The following is a 20,013-nucleotide window of genomic DNA, read 5'->3' on the forward strand; positions in this document are numbered from 1 at the left end:
GAGGTTGGATGGAGAGCATTTGTGAACAGCAGTTTTCAGTTCTTTCCACAGATTCTCGATTGGATTCAGGTCTGGACCATGACTTGGCCATTCTAACACCTGGATATGTTTATTTTTGAACCATTCCATTGTAGATTTTGCTTTATGTTTTGGATCATTGTCTTGTTGGAAGACAAATCTCCGTCCCAGTCTCAGGTCTTTTGCAGACTCCATCAGGTTTTCTTCCAGAATGGTCCTGTATTTGGCTCCATCCATCTTCCCATCAATTTTAACCATCTTCCCTGTCCCTGCTGAAGAAAAGCAGGCCCAAACCATGATGCTGCCACCACCATGTTTGACAGTGGGGATGGTGTGTTCAGGGTGATGAGCTGTGTTGTTTTTACGCCAAACATAACGTTTTGCATTGTTGCCAAAAAGTTCAATTTTGGTTTCATCTGACCAGAGCACCTTCTTCCACATGTTTGGTGTGTGGCTTGTGGCAAACTTTAAACTACACTTTTTATGGATATCTTTAAGAAATTACTTTCTTCTTGCCACCCTTCCATAAAGGCCAGATTTGTGCAATATATGACTGATTGTTGTCCTATGGACAGAGTCTCCCACCTCAGCTGTAGATCTCTGCAGTTCATCCAGAGTTATCATGGGCCTCTTGGCTGCATCTCTGATCAGTATGTATGAGCTGAAAGTTTAGAGGGATGGCCAGGTCTTGGTAGATTTGCAGTGGTTTGATACTCCTTCCATTTCAATATTATCGCTTGCACAGTGCTCCTTGGGATGTTTAAAGCTTGGGAAATCTTTTTGTATCCAAATCCGGCTTTAAACTTCTTCACAACAGTATCTCGGACCTGCCTGGTGTGTTCCTTGTTCTTCATGATGCTCTCTGCGCTTTTAACGGACCTCTGAGACTATCACAGTGTAGGTGCATTTATACGGAGACTTGATTACACACAGGTGGATTGTATTTATCATCATTAGTCATTTAGGTCAACATTGGATCATTCAGAGATCCTCACTGAAATTCTGGAGAGAGTTTGCTGCACTGAAAGTAAAGGGGCTGAATAATTTTGCATGCCCAATTTTTCAGTTTTTGACTTGTTAAAAAAGTTTGAAATATCCAATAAATGTCATTCCACTTCATGATTGTGTTCCACTTGTTGTTGATTCTTCACAAAAAAATAGTTTTATATCTTTATGTTTGAAGCCTGAAATGTGGCAAAAGGTCGCAAAGTTCAAGGGGGCCGAATACTTTCGCAAGGCACTGTATCTATACTTTTACCCAAGTATGACAATTGGGTACTTTTTCCACCACTGCTTTCAACACACTCCAGCTTTCAAATAAGGTGGACATTGAGAAATTAGGCTTAGAGAAATGACTTTATATTGCATATGGAGATTTACTTTTGTCTTCCAAACGATTCTATAGCTACCGTCTACACAGTAGTTGCCAATGTAGACACACAATAACTGCTGTAATTCAAAGAGACATTGCACAGCATTTTATTAAGAAAGGGGTATCAACTGGACCCCAATCACATGAACTACTTACAGTGGTCAGCGTTTGTTGAACAGGTAAAAGGTCATGTTTTAGGGGGAAACAGAATAGAGAAAGAGAAAAGTTTTACAGCAAGGGAATGCATAATCCCTGTCTCTGTGTGAGGATAGCAGGTGAGGAACTCAACAGGGTTAGTGTGTGTGTGTGTGTGTGTGTGTGTGTGTGTGTGTGTGTGTGTGTGTGTGTGTGTGTGTGTGTGTGTGTGTGTGTGTGTGTGTGTGTGTGTGTGTGTGTGTGTGTGTGTGTGTGTGTGTGTGTGTGTGTGTGTGTGTGTGTGTGTGTGTGTGTGTGTGTGTGTGTGTGTGTGTGTTGGACAACAGCACAGCACTTTACTGTAGGATGCTTAACAACATGGAGCAGGATCAGAGGTCAAGCCACGGTTAATGCTGCTCCAAATTGCCTTTCCTTATAGATTTTCTCTTATCAAGGCTAGAGAGAGAGGTGAGGAGGTCATGTAATGGAGGCAGAGGAGAGAGGAGAGAAGAGATGAGGAGGTCATGTAATGGAGGCAGAGGAGAGAGAGATGAGGAGGTCATTTATTGGAGGCAGATGGGAGAAGAGATGAGGAGGTCATGTAAGGGAGGCAGATGAGAGAAGGAGAGAAGAGATGAGTAGGTCATGTAATGTAGTCAGAGGAGAGAAGAGATGAAGAGGTCCTGTAATGGAGGCAGATGAGAGAGAGATGAGGTCATGTAATGGAGGCAGATGAGAGAAGGAGAGAGATAGAGATGAGGAGGTCATGTAATGGAGGCAGAGGAGAGAGAGATGAGGAGGTCATGTAATGGAGGCAGAGGAGAGAGAGCTGAGGAGGACATGTAATGGAGGCAGAGAAGAGAGAGGTGAGGAGGACATGTAATGGAGACAGAGAAGAGAGAGGTGAGGAGGACATGTAATGGAGACAGAGAAGAGAGAGGTGAGGAGGTCATGTAATGGAGACAGAGAAGAGAGAGGTGAGGAGGTCATGTAATGGAGACAGAGAAGATAGAGGTGACGAGGACATGTAATGGACGCAGAGAAGAGAGAGGTGAGGAGGTTATGTATTGGAGGCAGAGAAGAGAGAGGTGAGGAGTTTATTTAATGGAGGCAGAGAAGAGAGAGGTGAGGAGGTTATGTAATGGAGGCAGAGAAGAGAGAGGTGAGGAGGTCATGTAATGGAGACAGAGAAGAGAGAGGTGAGGAGGACATGTAATGGAGACAGAGAAGAGAGAGGTGAGGAGGTCATGTAATGGAGACAGAGAAGATAGAGGTGACGAGGACATGTAATGGACGCAGAGAAGAGAGAGGTGAGGAGGTTATGTATTGGAGGCAGAGAAGAGAGAGGTGAGGAGTTTATTTAATGGAGGCAGAGAAGAGAGAAGAGGTGAGGAGGTTATGTAATGGAGGCAGCGAAGAGAGAGGTGAGGAGGTCATGTAATGGAGACAGAGAAGAGAGAGGTGAGGAGGTTATGTAATGGAGGCAGAGAAGAGAGAGGTGAGGAGGTCATGTAATGGAGACAGAGAAGAGAGAGGTGAGGAGGTTATGTAATGGAGGCAGAGAAGAGAGAGGTGAGGAGGTCATGTAATGGAGACAGAGAAGAGAGAGGTGAGGAGGTTATGTAATGGAGGCAGAGAAGAGAGAGGTGAAGAGGTTATGTAATGGAGGCAGAGAAGAGAGGTGAGGAGGTTATGTAATGGAGGCAGAGAAGAGAAGGGGCAGAGAGGACCAGCTGCTATACATGAAAAGGAAATTAGGTAAAAGGCATGGAGGGAAAAGGATGGCTTGCTATGCTTACTTTTTAAATCAATACAATTACCAACAGACCGTATACTGTTCAAATAGGTATGCCTCAGACATACAGATTCAAATGTAATTTCCAGCCTAATGTACACTGATGCCGCATATCGATGATGTTTAATAGACCAGAAATATTATGTTTTCAACAATTCCACATCCATAATAAGTCCTAAACATTCATCCAGCACAGTACATAAACAGTGCATTCGTCATGTGTGTTCACAGTAGTTCCAACAGCAGAGTGACTGTTAATTAACTGTGGGTAATTGAGCTGAAGCCAGGCTGTGTTGTTGCTGAGGGCCACTGGTCCACCACTGTACTCCCTGGACAGCTTTCAGTGCGCCCAGTTAAACACAGATGAGTGACATATTGCAAATTAAAGCAAATCAATGAAAACAATATACCACTATCAATGTAATCTGCCTGCTCCCAGAGTGGGTTGGAGGGAGGTCAAAGGCAAAGGCTGTTTTGGAATTCTAAACGTGTGTGTGTGTGTGTGTGTGTGTGTGTGTGTGTGTGTGTGTGTGTGTGTGTGTGTGTGTGTGTGTGTGTGTGTGTGTGTGTGTGTGTGTGTGTGTGTGTGTGTGTGTGTGTGTGTGTGTGTGTACGTGTGTGTGTACGTGTGTGTGTGTGTGTACGTGTGTGTGTGTACCTGTGTGTGCGTGTGCATGTCACAGTCCTCCATCAGCAGTACCAGCAATGGAACCAAGGACAATTACATAGATGGAATGAAGCAATTCCTGGCTGGCTCTTCTCCTTCAAACACCGCATTCCACTCTCTCTTTCTCTCTTTTTCATTTTCTATTCACCCCCTGTCCTTTCTTCCTTACAGAGGGCTCCTGCAACAGGGAGATTGCTATAGCCCTTCACTCATGAATGAAAATGTGCCTTTTTCAAAGGACTGATGCACAGATTTCCTGCATGAAAGCACAAGACTTTCTAAGTGTTACTCTTGGTAGAGATCCTGCCTTTTTTGATCAGGTCCTACCTATTAGCAGCTACCGTCTTGTGGATGCGGTGCACATTATATTTTGTCACAACACATTTTGTCTCAACTCTTTCCATACAGCAAATATAAAGCAAGACTGTTATTAATTCCACACAAAATTAAATAAGGCTGAAGGACTAGACACAGAGTCCCTTAGCAACAACACATTTAATTGGCACATCCTTCCTTTTCACAGGGCTGTTGATCTGGTACTTTTATGTTAGTTACTATAAAAAAATATATAATAATCTTTTAAACTGCATCGTTGGAAAAGGTTCGTATGCAAGCATTTCACTGTAAGGTTTACACCAGCTGTACTCGGTGCATGTGATAAATATAATTTGATTTGATTTGTCCTTAGAGTAACAGCATCCTTGTTTCATTCTCTCCATGGCATGAGGGTGCCTGTCACTCATTTCAAAGGTGTTTCTATCCCTCTGTACGATAGTATCCGCCCACAGTGTTTAAACTGTACCCGGCTGTGTTGTCATGGGGACTAAAGTCAAAGCAATACGATTTGGCAATTCACCCTGTCATACAAGGTCATACGATGTTGTAAGTTTGACAATCAGATTGCCTTTTAATCACAGGGTGGACGATGGGGGCCACCATCACCACAAAACAAATGAAACACTGACAGCTGACGCTGCATCTTCTATCGGGAAATGACTGTGCACTAGAATAACATTTCAAGCACAGATTTCAAGTATCTCAATCTAAAAGTTCTGGTCAGCCCACTTCTATGAGCTACGGGAATAAAAATGCATTCACTTGCTAAACCCTAGCCTCCGCACAATGAATGCAGTGGACCCATTCAAGATCGATAGCCATGGCCTTCACAAAAGAGGACCGATCTCTCCAGCGCTCTCCATCTTTTCCACTCGAGAACCCTTTAAATCAGAGTACAGAGGGCCCTCGTACACACCTCCAATCTTTTATGACAGAGGTTAGGGCCAGTTTCAGCACGGTCAACTGACTGCGGTGGCAGTAGATTGCATTGCGGCAGCCATGGTGGCTCTGTGACGCCGGCTGGAGATTGAGGACGACACGTTGTCTAATGGAGGTACCACCGGGGGCAGGGTTGCAGAGCTGCAGGACCACAGTGAGCAGCTGGTCAATTTCCCTGGGAGGCGCACAGTTCAGACCCTGAGTTTCCAGAGGAGATCCCTCATTTAGTTGTGTTTTCAAACTGTGTATTCTAATGGATCTAACAATTATATATTCTAACATTTATTTGTCCTTCATCAGGGGTGGCAAGCTTCACTGGTCCTCAAGACCCAGAGCACTGCTAGTTTATGGCTTTGCCTTTTAACCACAAATTGATTTGTGTATTTTAGTTCAAATATTATCTCAAATGGAAGGTTGTGTGCTTTGACAGTTATATACCCCAATAGCAACTTATGTACCTTCAACTGGCTCGTCACGTCAAAGGAAATGTTTCTTCCAGTTTGATGGTGACTGAGCTGGAGGAGATATTGCACTTCTTCTGGGTGAGCAGTTCTCTGAAATACAGGTTTCACAGAGACATCCAGAAGTCTGAGGTCAACAGGGGCACAGCAATGTGTCCCCTGGTAAGTAATCAATATCCCAGACAGAATAGTGTATGCCAATAGCTGTCTCCTATGGGATAGATGTGTATAGTCAGCGAGGAAAGGAACCAGGCTACAGAGAGATCCATGAAAATCCCTGAAGAGCTTCAGATTGAAGATTTAAGAGAAACACTATTGCTGAGGGGGTTGGATAAACCACCAAACAGGCAACCGTATGTTCAATTATAGTACTAGATTAATTGTATCCCTCAAATGACTACTTTCAGGGAAGGGAAATATCTCTAAAACAGATTCCCTGTATTTTATTCAGGTTTCTGAGAGACCAATAGAGACAGGATGTTTGACCATGGCAGAAAGACACAAAGACCCATGTCCAAATAACCATGTACAGTCCCACAGGCCTACCTGCTTTCTACAAATATTAAGCAAATTACCTAACCAATCAGCATTCAGGATTAGACCCACCTGTTGTATAATTCTAAATAAATAAGTGTTTGGGGAATGGATTGAACTAAGTGCTTTTCATTTGCCTTTCTCCTCCATCCATGCCCAGGTGGTGCAGAGAAAATGGAGGATTGATTGAAAAGGCTGCTTGAGTGTCTTTATGTTGAGAGAAGACAGCTGGTCATTTTCAACATTGGAATAGAGCTCGATGCTCTGTGGATGAATGCAGGTGGTTGTCACTGTAGTAGGGCCTCTCTCTCTCTCTCTCTGTAGTATGGTATCTCTCTCTCGCTCTCTCTCTCCCTCTCCCTCTCTCTCTGTCTCTGTCTCTCTCTCTCTCTCTCCCTCTCTCTCTGCGTGTGGCTCATTCACATCCTCTAACCACTCAAGACATAGCATTTTCCCTGCAGAGTTAATGTGTCCTGCAGACTGGGTAAATAACCTCTTTTCATTGACTTTCAGAAATGTCCTATGAAACAAAAACTTGTTTGAAATTCAACTATTATTGATGTGGAATGCAGCAGTCTTTCCAACATAACTAGCAGTGCCAGCTTTTGTGTCAACATTGAAAAGAAAGATTAAAATGAATAAACTTTAGCCATTGAAATATTCTTCACTTGATCTAAATTAGGTAAGCTATGCTCAATGAACAGGCTAAAAGTCCAGCCTCAGGTGTCTCTATGAATCCCTCTGTGTAAAACCCCACTGTTCTGTATACAACCTGAACTGAAAGTGTATGTCGTAAGATTAACACCTAAACCCTGAGCTGCAGCATTTGTCTTACTTATGCATCTCCATTCTTGGGGCCTTCAGTGGCCATCTGTTTACCTCTCTGTGCCGAGCTAGAGCCAGCCTGACAGCAAGGTAAATAACGACGATGCTGATTCCTTCCGATGGGATCCGCCGCCGTTTCCAAGGATTTGCATTATTCATCTTTATTACCGTAGAGACTAGGGCTCCAAGGATATCTGACACGAGTGCTTCATATGGTCAGTTCATGACAGACAGACTGTTCTGCTCCACAGGCATGGGAGAAGGGACATTTAGTCTCCCTTTCTACTCATATAATTGCCAATGCCAACCTTGATAAGCCCAGAGTGATTCCTCCTAAAATAATATCCTTCAAAAGGTTCAGGGCCAACATTCACTCACAACCTCTGTGTTATGTTCCCTAAATCAGTGATGTACATATTTGAAGACAGAAGGGGGGGGGAGGGCTCTATAGTATTCATATGGCAACATCTCCCCACAGCAGCTTGCATGACAGTATCTGCTTTCATATCATCCTCAAGGAGAGCATGATGGGTTGGCTAACTGTTAATAAGCAAAAGCTGTGAAACAGCTTGACTACAAAGTATGTACATATGTGGCAATGAACAGAGGGCTACTGAGAATAACCCCAACAGAACTACTAGAACTTTACACAAACTGTTCCATATCATAGCTTGAGTCTGTCAGAGCTGAATACATCCCCACTACAAAGGGTATGAACAGAGCTGGCTAATAACGCTCACTAAAAATGCTCATTCAGAAAGGGAGAGAATGGAGAGTGAGGAAGGTCTCTTGATATCTAGTAACAGCTTTAACTAACAATCTTTTTGCGTTTCGGCCTATTGCTAGTAACAATGTGATGTCATTGACGTAAGCCATGGACGTCTGAGTTGTACTCCGAGCAAGAGTCCCGTAGGACTGCCTTAAACTATATAGAGTGAGGAAAATCCACAGCAACATATGAATCACATCTTTATGGGGACTGAGAGACTTTATGGTAAAAGCCAAGTATGAGATGGGTGTGATGGTGGGAAGAAACAATTACAGTACAAGTGGTATAGGGCCCATATTCCACCAAATGGATTCAGGACAGTTAGTCTTGTGGTTGTCATCATGGTAAATAAAAAAGGTTGACCAACTAAGAACAAACAAACAGCACTGTCACCCCTATCTACTTGACCCCTCCTGCATAAAACACAAAGGTCCAAAACATGTCTGAAGAGAAGAAACAAAGTGTGTTGTTTACTTTCAGACGAGTTAAGCAAGTGTTGACCTGCTGCCTGTGGAAGTGTTGACCTGCTGCCTGTGGAAGTGTTGACCTGCTGCCTGTGGAAGTGTTGACCTGCTGCCTGTGGAAGTGTTGATATCCTCCCTGTGGAAGTGTTGGCCTGCTGCCTGTGGAAGTGTTGGCCTGCTGCCTGTGGAAGTGTTGATCTGCTGCCTGTGGAAGTGTTGATCTGCTGCCTGTGGAAGTGTTGACCTGCTGCCTGTGGAAGTGTTGATATCCTCCCTGTGGAAGTGTTGGCCTGCTGCCTGTGGAAGTGTTGATCTGCTGCCGGTGGAAGTGTTGACCTGCTGCCTGTGGAAGTGTTGACCTGCTGCCTGTGGAAGTGTTGACCTGCTGCCTGTGGAAGTGTTGATCTCCTCCCTGTGGAAGTGTTGGCCTGCTGCCTGTGGAAGTGTTGACCTGCTGCCTGTGGAAGTGTTGACCTGCTGCCTGTGGAGGTGTTGATCTCCTCCCTGTGGAAGTGTTGACCTGCTGCCTGTGGAAGTGTTGACCTGCTGCCTGTGGAAGTGTTGACCTGCTGCCTGTGGAAGTGTTGATCTCCTCCCTGTGGAAGTGTTGGCCTGCTGCCTGTGGAAGTGTTGACCTGCTGCCTGTGGAAGTGTTGACCTGCTGCCTGTGGAGGTGTTGATCTCCTCCCTGTGGAAGTGTTGACCTGCTGCCTGTGGAAGTGTTGACCTGCTGCCTGTGGAAGTGTTGACCTGCTGCCTGTGGAAGTGTTGACCTGCTGCCTGTGGAAGTGGTGACCTGCTTCCTGTGAAAGTTCTTACCTGCTGCCTGTGCACACGACCACAGCTGATTTCCTCCTGGTCTGGTCTGGTCTGATCCTGGTTCGCCCGTCTAGATGAAGAGCCCTCCAGACACGACCTGGCAGTGTGAACCAAACATGGGGGAAAGGAAGAGAGCTGTCCAAGGGCCTAATGCTTCCAGAGAGGCCCTCAGCTCTGCATGTATACCACACGCCAGCCCCAATTAGCCAGGTGTACACAGTTTCCTAATCCATGAGAGGAGAGGAGAGGAGAGGAGAGGATGGGTTGGTACTGATTCCCTGCGCTAACGTTTGCTCTCCTCCTCAGTGGTCAGATCGATAGACTGACTGAGCTTCATGGTGAGGACGGATGAGGTAGCGATGGGGGAGGGAATAGAAAAGCAGATGAGGAGTGTGTGAAAAAAGAAACACCAAACTTCATCTTAATAAGAAAAAAACTGTCTAGCTCCGGAAACTTTTCTAGTGGATTTCAATTCAAGCATGATGTTATGTCTCTTACTGACTGTGTGCGTCAGGTCATTGGCCCAAGCAACACAATATAAATGGGAGGCAGGATTTATTTACATTATGGAGTAGAGCCAGGCGGAGACAGCCTGGAGAGTAATGCATGGGGACATATGGCCAGAGTGCAGACCAAATTGGCCATTGATTTGTAATGAACGTCCCCAAGCCTCTCAGCAGACAGCTAGCCGGGAGAGAAACCAAAGGCTACTATGTGACATCACCAGTCATTCACACATGAATAGCATTAATGTTCTATAGCTCTGCTTTCAGACCAGACCCACGGTACTGAGTGTTCAAGTAGAACAGGAGAAAGAACTGGAGAGCCACAGGATGGTACTGTGCAGTATGTAACAGAGAGGCAGGACAAGAGAGGAACAGGTTTGTTTCTTGTTTGGAAAGGTACAAGCCATGCAGAAATAGACTGGAGCATAAATTACGTTTGAAGATGACAAGGGGCTGCATTCCCAGTAATAGAGCGTATACAGGTAGAACTACTCAGATGTTTACTCGGATGTTTACTCGGATGTTTACTCGGATGTTTACTCGGATGTTTACTCTGATGTTTACTCGGATGTTTACTCGGATGTTAACTTGAATGTTTACTCTCATGTTTACTCTGATGTTAACTTGCGTGTTTACTCTGATGTTTACTCCGATTTGTGAGTTATATACTATAACTCGAGGACTTTTGTCACAAAGGAGACGTATTGTTGCATTCAGAGATGGAGATATAGTAAACCAGATGAACACAGCCTTCAGGGAACCTGCTTTGACTGACAGCAGCTGGGGTAAACATTTCTCAGGGGCAGTGGCTCGATTCAGAGAGACACGCATGCAGAGGGGAGAAGACGGAGGAGAAGAGAATGACAGCATTCAGTTCCACCGTCATCTCAGTGTCTCGCTGAACCGCCTGGGATGTGTCAAAAGATCTATTCAGACTGAGCCCTCTTCCTTCCCCGGGAGACGGGATCAGACTGAGCCCTCTTCCTTCCTTCCCCGGGAGACGGGATCAGACTGAGCCCTCTTCCTTCCTTCCCCGGGAGACGGGATCAGACTGAGCCCTCTTCCTTCCTTCCCCGGGAGACGGGATCAGACTGAGCCCTCTTCCTTCCTTCCCCGGGAGACGGGATCAGACTGAGCCCTTTTTCTTCCTTCCCCTGGAGACGGAATCAGACTGAGCCCTCTTCCTTCCCCGGGAGATGGGATCAGACTGAGCCTTCTTTCTTCCTTCCCCGGGAGACGGGATCAGACTGAGCCCTCTTTCTTCCTTCCCCGGGAGACGGGATCAGACTGAGCCCTCTTCCTTCCTTCCCCGGGAGACGGGATCAGACTGAGCCTTCTTCCTTCCCCGGGAGACGGGATCAGACTGAGCCTTCTTTCTTCCTTCCCCGGGAGACGGGATCAGACTGAGCCTTCTTTCCTCCTTCCCCGGAGACGGAATCAGACTGAGCCTTCTTTCTTCCTTCCCAGGAGACGGGATCAGACTGAGCCTTCTTTCTTCCTTCCCCGGAGACGGAATCAGACTGAGCCCTCTTCCTTCCTTCCCCGGGAGACGGGAACCAACAGCTGCTTTACAATAACACTCATTTCCAATTGAGTGTGTCAAAAGGGAAACTCTGAAACAATTTGAAGGGTATTCATGGTCTGAATAGACTCTGATGGCACAAGGAGGAGCTCACTGGGACAGGTTAATCACCGGTAATAGAAAAGCATGTGTTGAACATTTTAAATCCTCCCAAATGATATAATCTTCATCAAATCCCGAAGCATCTATGGGGTTTAATTAAAGGAGATGTCCCCTCTTTCCAGCTTTTTTTTCCCCCAACATGCCGTGAAGTAATGCTGATTGCGTCAGATCACTGACACACAGAGCAAATTGCTTTTTCTCTGCGGTGGGGACAAGGAGAGAGGAACGAGGAGAGAGGGAGAGAGAGAGAAACAGAGGAAGGAAGGAAGGAAGGAAGGAAGGAAGGAAGGAAGGAAGGAAGGAAGGAAGGAAGGAAGGAAGGAAGGAAGGAAGGAAGGAAGGAAGGAAGGAAGGAAGGAAGGAAGGAAGGAAGCTGGGTGGAAGTTCAGCCTGTTTTGTCTATATTCAATATCCTTGTTTTCTGTCACGCCCCTGATCTGTTTCACCTGTACCTATGATTGTCTCCACCCCCTCCAAGTGTCATTTATTTTCCCTAGTGTATTTATCCCTGTGTTTCCTGTCTCTCTGTGCTAGTTTATCTGGTATGTTTAGTCACGTCAACCAGAGTGTTTTTCCCTGTACTCCCTGTACTCTATTCTCTTTTGATAGTCCTCCCGGTTTTGACCACTGCCTGACTCTGGACTACTTTCCCACCTGCCTGATCATCCAGCCTGCCCTGATCTTGAATCTGCCTGCCCTTCAGTACCTACTGGACTCTGAACTGGCTTTGACCTTTAACCTGTACATGACTATTCTCTTGCCTACCACTTTCTGGATTAATAAACATTGTAAAACTCCAACCATCTGCCTCCTTTGTCTGCATCTGGGACTCGCCTTGTGCCTTGATCATTTTCATAAAAGGTCTGTCATCTTCACTACAATATCTACACCTGCTGCAACGTGTCAAGGAACGTGACATCCTCTCGGACGATGAGAAATACTCTTTCTAGAACATCACCTCTCATCACAACCTCCCAGATCTATATTCGTACTCTTTTATATGACATGAATGGCAGTCAAATGTTACTCTTAAAGACAAGCTTAGAAGATGGTTGTATACATTTTTAATAGCCAGTAATTAGGTGGGAGCTAAAAAAGCTGAGCAGAGCTCAATTATGATTTCTCCTTGCAAGCGTGTGTGTGTGTTTGCACACACACACACACACACACACACACACACACACACACACACACACACACACACACACACACACACACACACACACACACACACACACACACACACACACACACACACACACACACACACACACACACACACACACACAGATGCAGTGTTTGTGTGCTATAGGGAGAAAAACATCTGCTACAATTAGAAGAAAGTAGTGATAGTGGCATATTCAGGTCAAGCTCAGAGCTCCAACATGGAAAGCTTAACTTAATAAAACATAAAGGACAGCAAAAATGAGGCCTTCATAATTCGACTCTGTGTGCCAAGCCTCAGACATCACATGACACTTGTTCTAATATTGCAATACAGAGTGATTGATGACAACTTCAAATCTGGAAAATGTAACATCTCTCAAATGGATTCTTCTTGCTTTTACACACACACACACACACACACACACACACACACACACACACACACACACACACACACACACACACACACACACACACACACACACACACACACACACACACACACACACACACACACACACACACACACACACACACACACACAAAAGCTTGTTCTCAAACCTACCCTTCAGCACACGTATGGTTGTCTGGGGTAATTGATCATTGAAAATGAAAAGCTGTGCTCTGCGCCCACACAGACACCAACGGGGAATATGGGCGGGAGCTTTTGTTCAATTCATTACATCACATGAACATTTTTCTGTGTCCAGATCTACTCGATTCAATCATTTAAAACAGGAGGATCCATTTCTCTGTGTGTGTGTGTGTGTGTGTGTGTGTGTGTGTGTGTGTGTGTGTGTGTGTGTGTGTGTGTGTGTGTGTGTGTGTGTGTGTGTGTGTGTGTGTGTGTGTGTGTGTGTGTGTGTGTGTGTGTGTGTGTGTGTGTGTGTGTGTGTGTGTGTGTGTGTTTTGATGTTGTTCTAGCTTTAGCCAGTCTTTCCTGCACCAGCCATTTGTCTCAGCTCTCTCTCTCTCTCTCTCTCTCTCTCTCTCTCTCTCTCTCTCTCTCTCTCTCTCTCTCTCTCTCTCTCTCTCTCTCTCTCTCTCTCTCTCTCTCTCTCTCTCTCTCTCTCTCTCTCTCTCCCTCAGCTAGCCGTACGAATCTCCTATCAGACCTGTGTCAGTAGATGACAGAGGTGGCAGTGCAGGGAGTCCCCTACAGACCCCAGCCCTCCAGACCCCCAGACCACCAGCCCTCCAGACCCCCAGCTCTCCAGACCGCCAGCCCTCCAGACCCCCAGACCACCAGCCCTGCAGACCTCCACACCACCAGCCCTCCAGTCCCCCAGCTCTCCACACCGCCAGACCACCAGCCCTCCAGACCTCCACACCACCAGCCCTCCAGTCCCCCGGCTCTCCACACTGCCAGACCTCCACACCACCAGCCCTCCAGCCCTCTAGACCACCACACCACCAGCCCTCCAGTCCCCGGGCTCTCCAGCCCTCTAGCTCAGCTCAGCGCTAGGCTAGGTTTTTTATCAGGGCATCAATATGGAGAAAACAGACACAGAGCCGCACCCCAAAGCTCACAGACATTACTTGGTACTTCTATTTCATCATGCCCATCTAGTGTGGATGTTGACGGGAGAACAATAACAAAAACAGCTGATATTGTCAATCATTTTGCTGCTTTTTACTTTGCCATAATGCTCCCCAGATTTCAGCTCCACTGAAATACAGATTTAATTGGTCACTGGAAAAGGGGACATTTGCAAAATGTATGGAAGCATGCTAAACTGTGTCCAATCCTGAAAGACAGGAAAGAACCCATTACTCCTGCCAATAGGTGGCCAATCAGTCTGCTCCCTTCTCTCAGTAAGATATTGGAGGGTATTGTGAGTAGACAAATATAGGAGTAGATGGAAAAGAATGGTCTGATTACAGCCAATCAGTATGCTTATCGCAACAACCATTCCACTACCACTGCATTAGTTGATATGACTGACCAGTACCTCAATGCTATGAATAATGGAAGGTTTGTGGGTGTACTATTTTTAGATTTTAGTGCAGCATTTGATTTAGTGGACCATAAAATAATTTTGACAATGCAATAATCTTATGTTAAGGAACAGCATTGAATTGGGTACAGTCATATCTATCTGACAGGAAACACTTATATCAATGGGTCATTTTGTTCCCCTTTTAAACTGTGGAATACCACAGGGCAGCTGCCTTGGACATCTTCTTTACTTAATATATACCAACAACCTTCCTTATGCCTTATCTGAAACTCAAGCTACTATATTTGCAGAGTATACTACAATTTATACAGCAAGACAATCAGTTTAACAGGTACAACAAACTCTACAAGTACATCTTGCAAATATCAGGGAGTGGGTTTACCAGAACAAACTTGTTTTGCACACCAAGAAAACCAAGGTTATGTTGGTCTGTTCCACCAGGACAAGGCCAACACAGCATGGGATATAATTAAGTATGGGGTGAGTACAAATTGAGGAAGTGGCAGAAACCAAACTACTTGGTGTGCAGCTAGACAACTGCTTATCATGGTTGTCTCAAATAATTAATCTATGTAAAAAAATTACAAAATTCATGCATGATCAGAAGGATAGCTAAATATTTACTGGGAAAGATTCTTAAGCAAACACCCCAATCATTAATTGAGAGTCAGGTGAACTACTGTTCTGTGGTCTGGGGACATCAGCAAGTTCAATTAGGAGGCTACAGATTGAACAGAACAAAGCAGCAAGGATTGTTTTAAGGTGGAGATATGGTTGTTCTGTTGTAGTCATGCTCAATGCTCTTGGTTGGTCATCAAGCAACAAGATAATTGAAAAGAACAGGCTTATTTAATTTAAAACGGTCAAACTCTATTCACAACAGTATTCAGTTGGTAAGAAGCAGACATTCAGTAAATACTAGGAATATATTGTCCACATTCTGTGTTATCCAGACAGAAAAGTGTCAGGATTTGGCCAGGGTTGTTCCGGTTTTTGGTCACTAGATGCCCCCATTGTGCCTTTTGACCTTTTGTTTTCCCTTGATCCCCATTATTATTTGCACCTGTGCCTCGTTTCCCCTGATTGTATTTAAACCCTTTGTTTTACTCAGTTCTTTGCTCTGTGTTTGTATGTTAGCACCCAGCCCTAGTACTCTGTGAGCTCTTGTTGATCCCGGTGGACTCTCTTGTGGAGTTCTGTTTTTTGTTCTTGTTTGTTTGTTTTTGAGTATCTTTTGAGGCTTTTTGTGCTGTGCCTTCCAGCTTGTGGATTTGCCTTTTTGTCTTGGAGGATTGCCTTTGTTCTTGTGGAATTCCTTTTGAGGTTGTGGAGTTACATGTTTTCCTGAAGAACTTCACTTTTTACTTCATTAAATACACCGTCTCTAGTACTGCTGTGTCTGCCTCATCTTCTGGGTTCTGCTGACTATTCGTAGCTCAGTTGGTTTAGTGACTGTTTCTCACTCCGGAGACCCGGGTTCGCAACCGGGTCCTGACAAAAAGAGAAATAGGCTAAATAACATTTTGATTTAGAGCAATAAAGAAATTGAATAATGTATCTGAGCAAACCAGAAACCTTTCAATATATAAATTCAAACAATATTTTAGAACCATTTAAGTTAAATATATTGGCAGGTTGTGTGGGACTATGGTAGATGAAGGAATCAATCTATATTTTCAGACAGTTAGAGTATTTATCTGGTCAATATGCCTGTGTGTTATGTATGCTTGTAACAGTGTTATATGTGAAAATTGTATCTTGGAAGATTAGTCCAAATGAGGACAAAACGATCCTAATAAAATAAGATCAAAACTCCCCTTTCCAGTCTACTGTCCTCCCACTCATAGTTCATGGTGGTGCCGGATAGTTGTGGGAAGTGTCCGAGCACAGGGATCCGTCGCACAGGGATCCGTCGCACAGGGACAGTATAAGTGGCAGAGAGGAATAGGATGTTCCCATTATGATTACAGTCCACCCCGAGGACCATATCAAGAGGGGACGATCAAAAGCGGCAGCATCACTGGCCTCATGTGCCCCCTATCGGCCAATAAAGACACGGCACTCTGCACTATCAATGATAGTGCTGAGATTGTATTGTAATTTTCATTATAATTAGGGAGGAGTAGCAGGGGTTATGCCTTCTCGCTGTGAGCAGACACAAGCTTCTTCCTCCCCTATGATTCTCACAAACACAACATGAAACCAGTAGAAACACACAATGTGCTGTGAAACAGCATGTTGACATTAGAGCCCATGACACACATCTACACAGGCTTATGCATCCCGCCCTCAATTAATGCAGCCTATGAGATTAACTATATCTATGGACAGATTGTAAATACACTCAGGGTACAAAGAAACAAACATTTGCCCTCAGAACAGCCTCAATTCATTGAGGCATAGACTCTACAAGGTCTTGAAAGCGTTCCATAGGGATGCTGACCCATGTTGACATCAATGATTCCCACAGTTGTGTCAAGTTGGCTGGATGTCCATTGGGTGGTGGACCATTGTTGATACACACAGGAAACTGTTGAGCGTGAAAAACCCAGCAGTGTTGCAGTTCTTGACACACTCAAACCGGTGTGCCTGGCACCTACTACTATACCCCGTTCAAAGGCACTTAAATATTTTGTCTTGCCCATTCACCCTCTGAATGGCACAATCCATGTCTCAATTGTCTCAAGGCTTAAAAATCCTTCTTTAACCTGTCTCCTCATCTACACTTATTGATGTGGATTTAGCAAGTGACATCAATAAGGGATCATAGCTTTCACATGGATTCACCTGGTCAATCTATGTCATGGAAAGAGCAGGTGTTCTTAATGTGTTGTACACTCAGTGGACAGTACATTGATTCAACAACAAAAAAAGATGGAGTCTTACTGACCAACCTTAAGTCAACCTATATTTACCCTCACCCATTCTTCATCAATTTGTCACCCATTTTTAGCACAGCACAATGCTATCAATTTAATATGGGCTCCAGCTTTTAGCTCACTGAGCCTCTCGCTCAGTGCTCAAACTGGATTGATGGAGCCTCACATTAGCTAGAGTGCTTTTACAGGTGCTTCTGTTCTGCAGTAAATTGCAGCTGCAGAGGTTCAATAGAAGGTGACTGATAAGGACAGGGATGCCCATGGACTTCTGAGGTCAAAAGGTCAGGCTGATACTGTGATGTGGGATCAATGCAGAATATGAACATTCCCTCTGGGGCCAGGTTTTCCCAGCTGCAAGCGTGAAGGAGCCGTTTCATAGCTATTCTTTATAATATCAGATATGTATTCGTGGATCTAAAAATCTGTATAAATTGTGGTTATAATAGGTTGATGTATTACTTTATCAGATAAATATGTGCATGATTCTGCCAAAGTCTGACTTCTTTTCCCACAACATTAGATGCCCTCCTTTTGTCTTCCTTTGTTCATACCGTTTTATTCTATTAAACATCTCCTCAAAATCATTTTTTTTATCTCAGTAAATTCAGGATATGAATTGAAAGACCAATTATTTAAATATCGTACCGTATTTATCTTCAATGAGGATTGGAATTATTTCATTGGCATTTCAATCCTTCCTGATGTGACACAAACTGACGCACAGGGGCACTCAAATATGGAGGAAAAAGCAGAACCAAACATATTCTACAGATTAGATATTCTGTACATGTATGATGGGTCTGCCATGATCGACGTTGTGTGACATGCATGTTTACGTGAGCATGGTGTGAAGTACACCGTGGGTGCAAGTCAAGACCAACCTTTTAACAAATATTTATGTGGGTAGAATTATCAGATGCAGGCCAAAAAAATATTGTCTGGTTGTCTTTATAGGTTTATTTATTCCAAACTATCCTAACCCCTCTACCCATACAGTGCGCAGCTCGAGGATTTTCAATAAAATAGTACTTTATTCAGTAATGTTGTCAAATCAAAGGCAGGAATAGTGCAGCCAGCTGTAAAACCAATGTAGGTCATTCCAACGTTCTTAGAACTAATATACATCTTATTTCATGATTAGATCTCCTTTGAACACATTTCTTAAAATATGAGATAGACATTGACACGATATTCATGAATTATTAAAAATGATTGGCCCACTGCCAAGCAAGAATGAATTACATTTTCCATCCATGTAGGTTAAATATGGGCCTATAATGATTACCGATTAAAATACACTTCAAAGGACATGATATTTGACACAAATGAAGATAAGTGTACCACACTTTATTAGTCTACGATTGTTTAAGTTGTTACAATACTTACAATTATTTAAAGTTTGGATTTGGAATTTGCTTAAATGATTTCTAAATTACCATCACTTGTTAATTACTGTATAACTTCTTTAAATGAATGTGTTTAACTAACCGGATAGCCAATTGCAATTATTATGGCTTGTGGTGAATTCTTCATTGCAGGCAATACATAGGCTACTGTATCGCCTAACACTATAATATAGCCTAACAATATAATAGTAGGCTACAACATCTGCCGTTAATATAACGATATATCCTCTTCTCCACATGAGTTCTTTGAGAATAATTGCCGTAAGGGGACCATTTAAACCTCAGTATAGGAGGAAACACAACCGATAGCCAACTTTGACTGACCTCCCACAAACATATCTTAATCTGCAGTTTTCCAGATGGCCTACCAAACAAAAAGAGTCACACATAATTGGATACAGTGGCAAGATAACACCGGTGGGTTGGAAACAGAATTGCATTGCAATACACATGTGCACAAGCGACCAAATAGCCTTCCGTTATATGATTGAGCATCTTACCTTCAGCGCCTATGTCCGTCATCATTGCAAAGAGAACCATCATAACGACTTTGTAATCTCGTGCCGCACTCATGCTTCCTTTCAGTAGCGGTCCTCTGCTAACAGAAAAGAATGTCCTTGGGATCAACACTTTTCCTTAAAACGAAATAGAGACTGCTCGTGCTCAGCAAAAGCCACTTGCCGTGAGACGTCGGGATCGCACACTGCGCAGCACAGGCGCTCCACACTTATGAGAGCTATGTCCTGGTGTCGTTATCAGCTGATAGACAGAGACTGTTCAATTCCAACGCTCGCTAAGTCGATTTCTCGTTGGGTATGCCGTTCTCTTTCTTCAAGTCAGCTCACCATCGTCGTTTCAGCACCGCGGACAGCTCCTAGCGACAGCAACTGGAACAACTGAATTCAGCACCGTGGAAAGTTTGTATCGTTACCGTATATAATGTAATACTGCCCTCATGTAAATGACCTTCGTATGACAATGGCTGTGTTTAGTTCCTTAACTTTGATAACAACATCAATAGACACATAGATTACAGCCGTTTCCAATCCATTACAAACTCACTAACAATTATTGTGAACGCTAACAGTCTTGTTAACAGGCACGATTGCAGCACTAGCATTGCAATGAAGACATCATATTGCTCCTACACGTAGAACTGTAAATAGGTTGCTTATGTTATTAGTGAAAAAGTATAAGTATTTGGAGTTTCAAGACAAACAACTCGAAAAATAAACATTTCACTATAATCACTCCTTTAACACTTTTATGTCTGGAT

At 44.1% G+C, this 20,013-nt stretch overlaps 1 protein-coding gene across 2 annotated transcripts in view; it reads right to left on the reverse strand.

Moving 5' to 3' along the window:
* LOC124004638 (seizure protein 6 homolog) overlaps positions 1-19,613 on the reverse strand; it is a 140,223-nt gene extending 120,610 nt beyond the window's left edge. For both annotated transcript variants that reach the window (XM_046313296.1, XM_046313295.1), the window contains exon 1: positions 19,238-19,613. In XM_046313296.1, the coding sequence (XP_046169252.1) occupies positions 19,238-19,310 (73 nt within the window). In that variant the 5' untranslated portion in view covers positions 19,311-19,613. The remainder of the gene's footprint in view (positions 1-19,237) is intronic.
* Between the last annotated feature and the right edge of the window lie 400 nt (positions 19,614-20,013).

This window comes from Oncorhynchus gorbuscha, linkage group LG19 (assembly GCF_021184085.1).
Source record: "Oncorhynchus gorbuscha isolate QuinsamMale2020 ecotype Even-year linkage group LG19, OgorEven_v1.0, whole genome shotgun sequence".
NCBI lineage: Eukaryota > Metazoa > Chordata > Actinopteri > Salmoniformes > Salmonidae > Oncorhynchus > Oncorhynchus gorbuscha.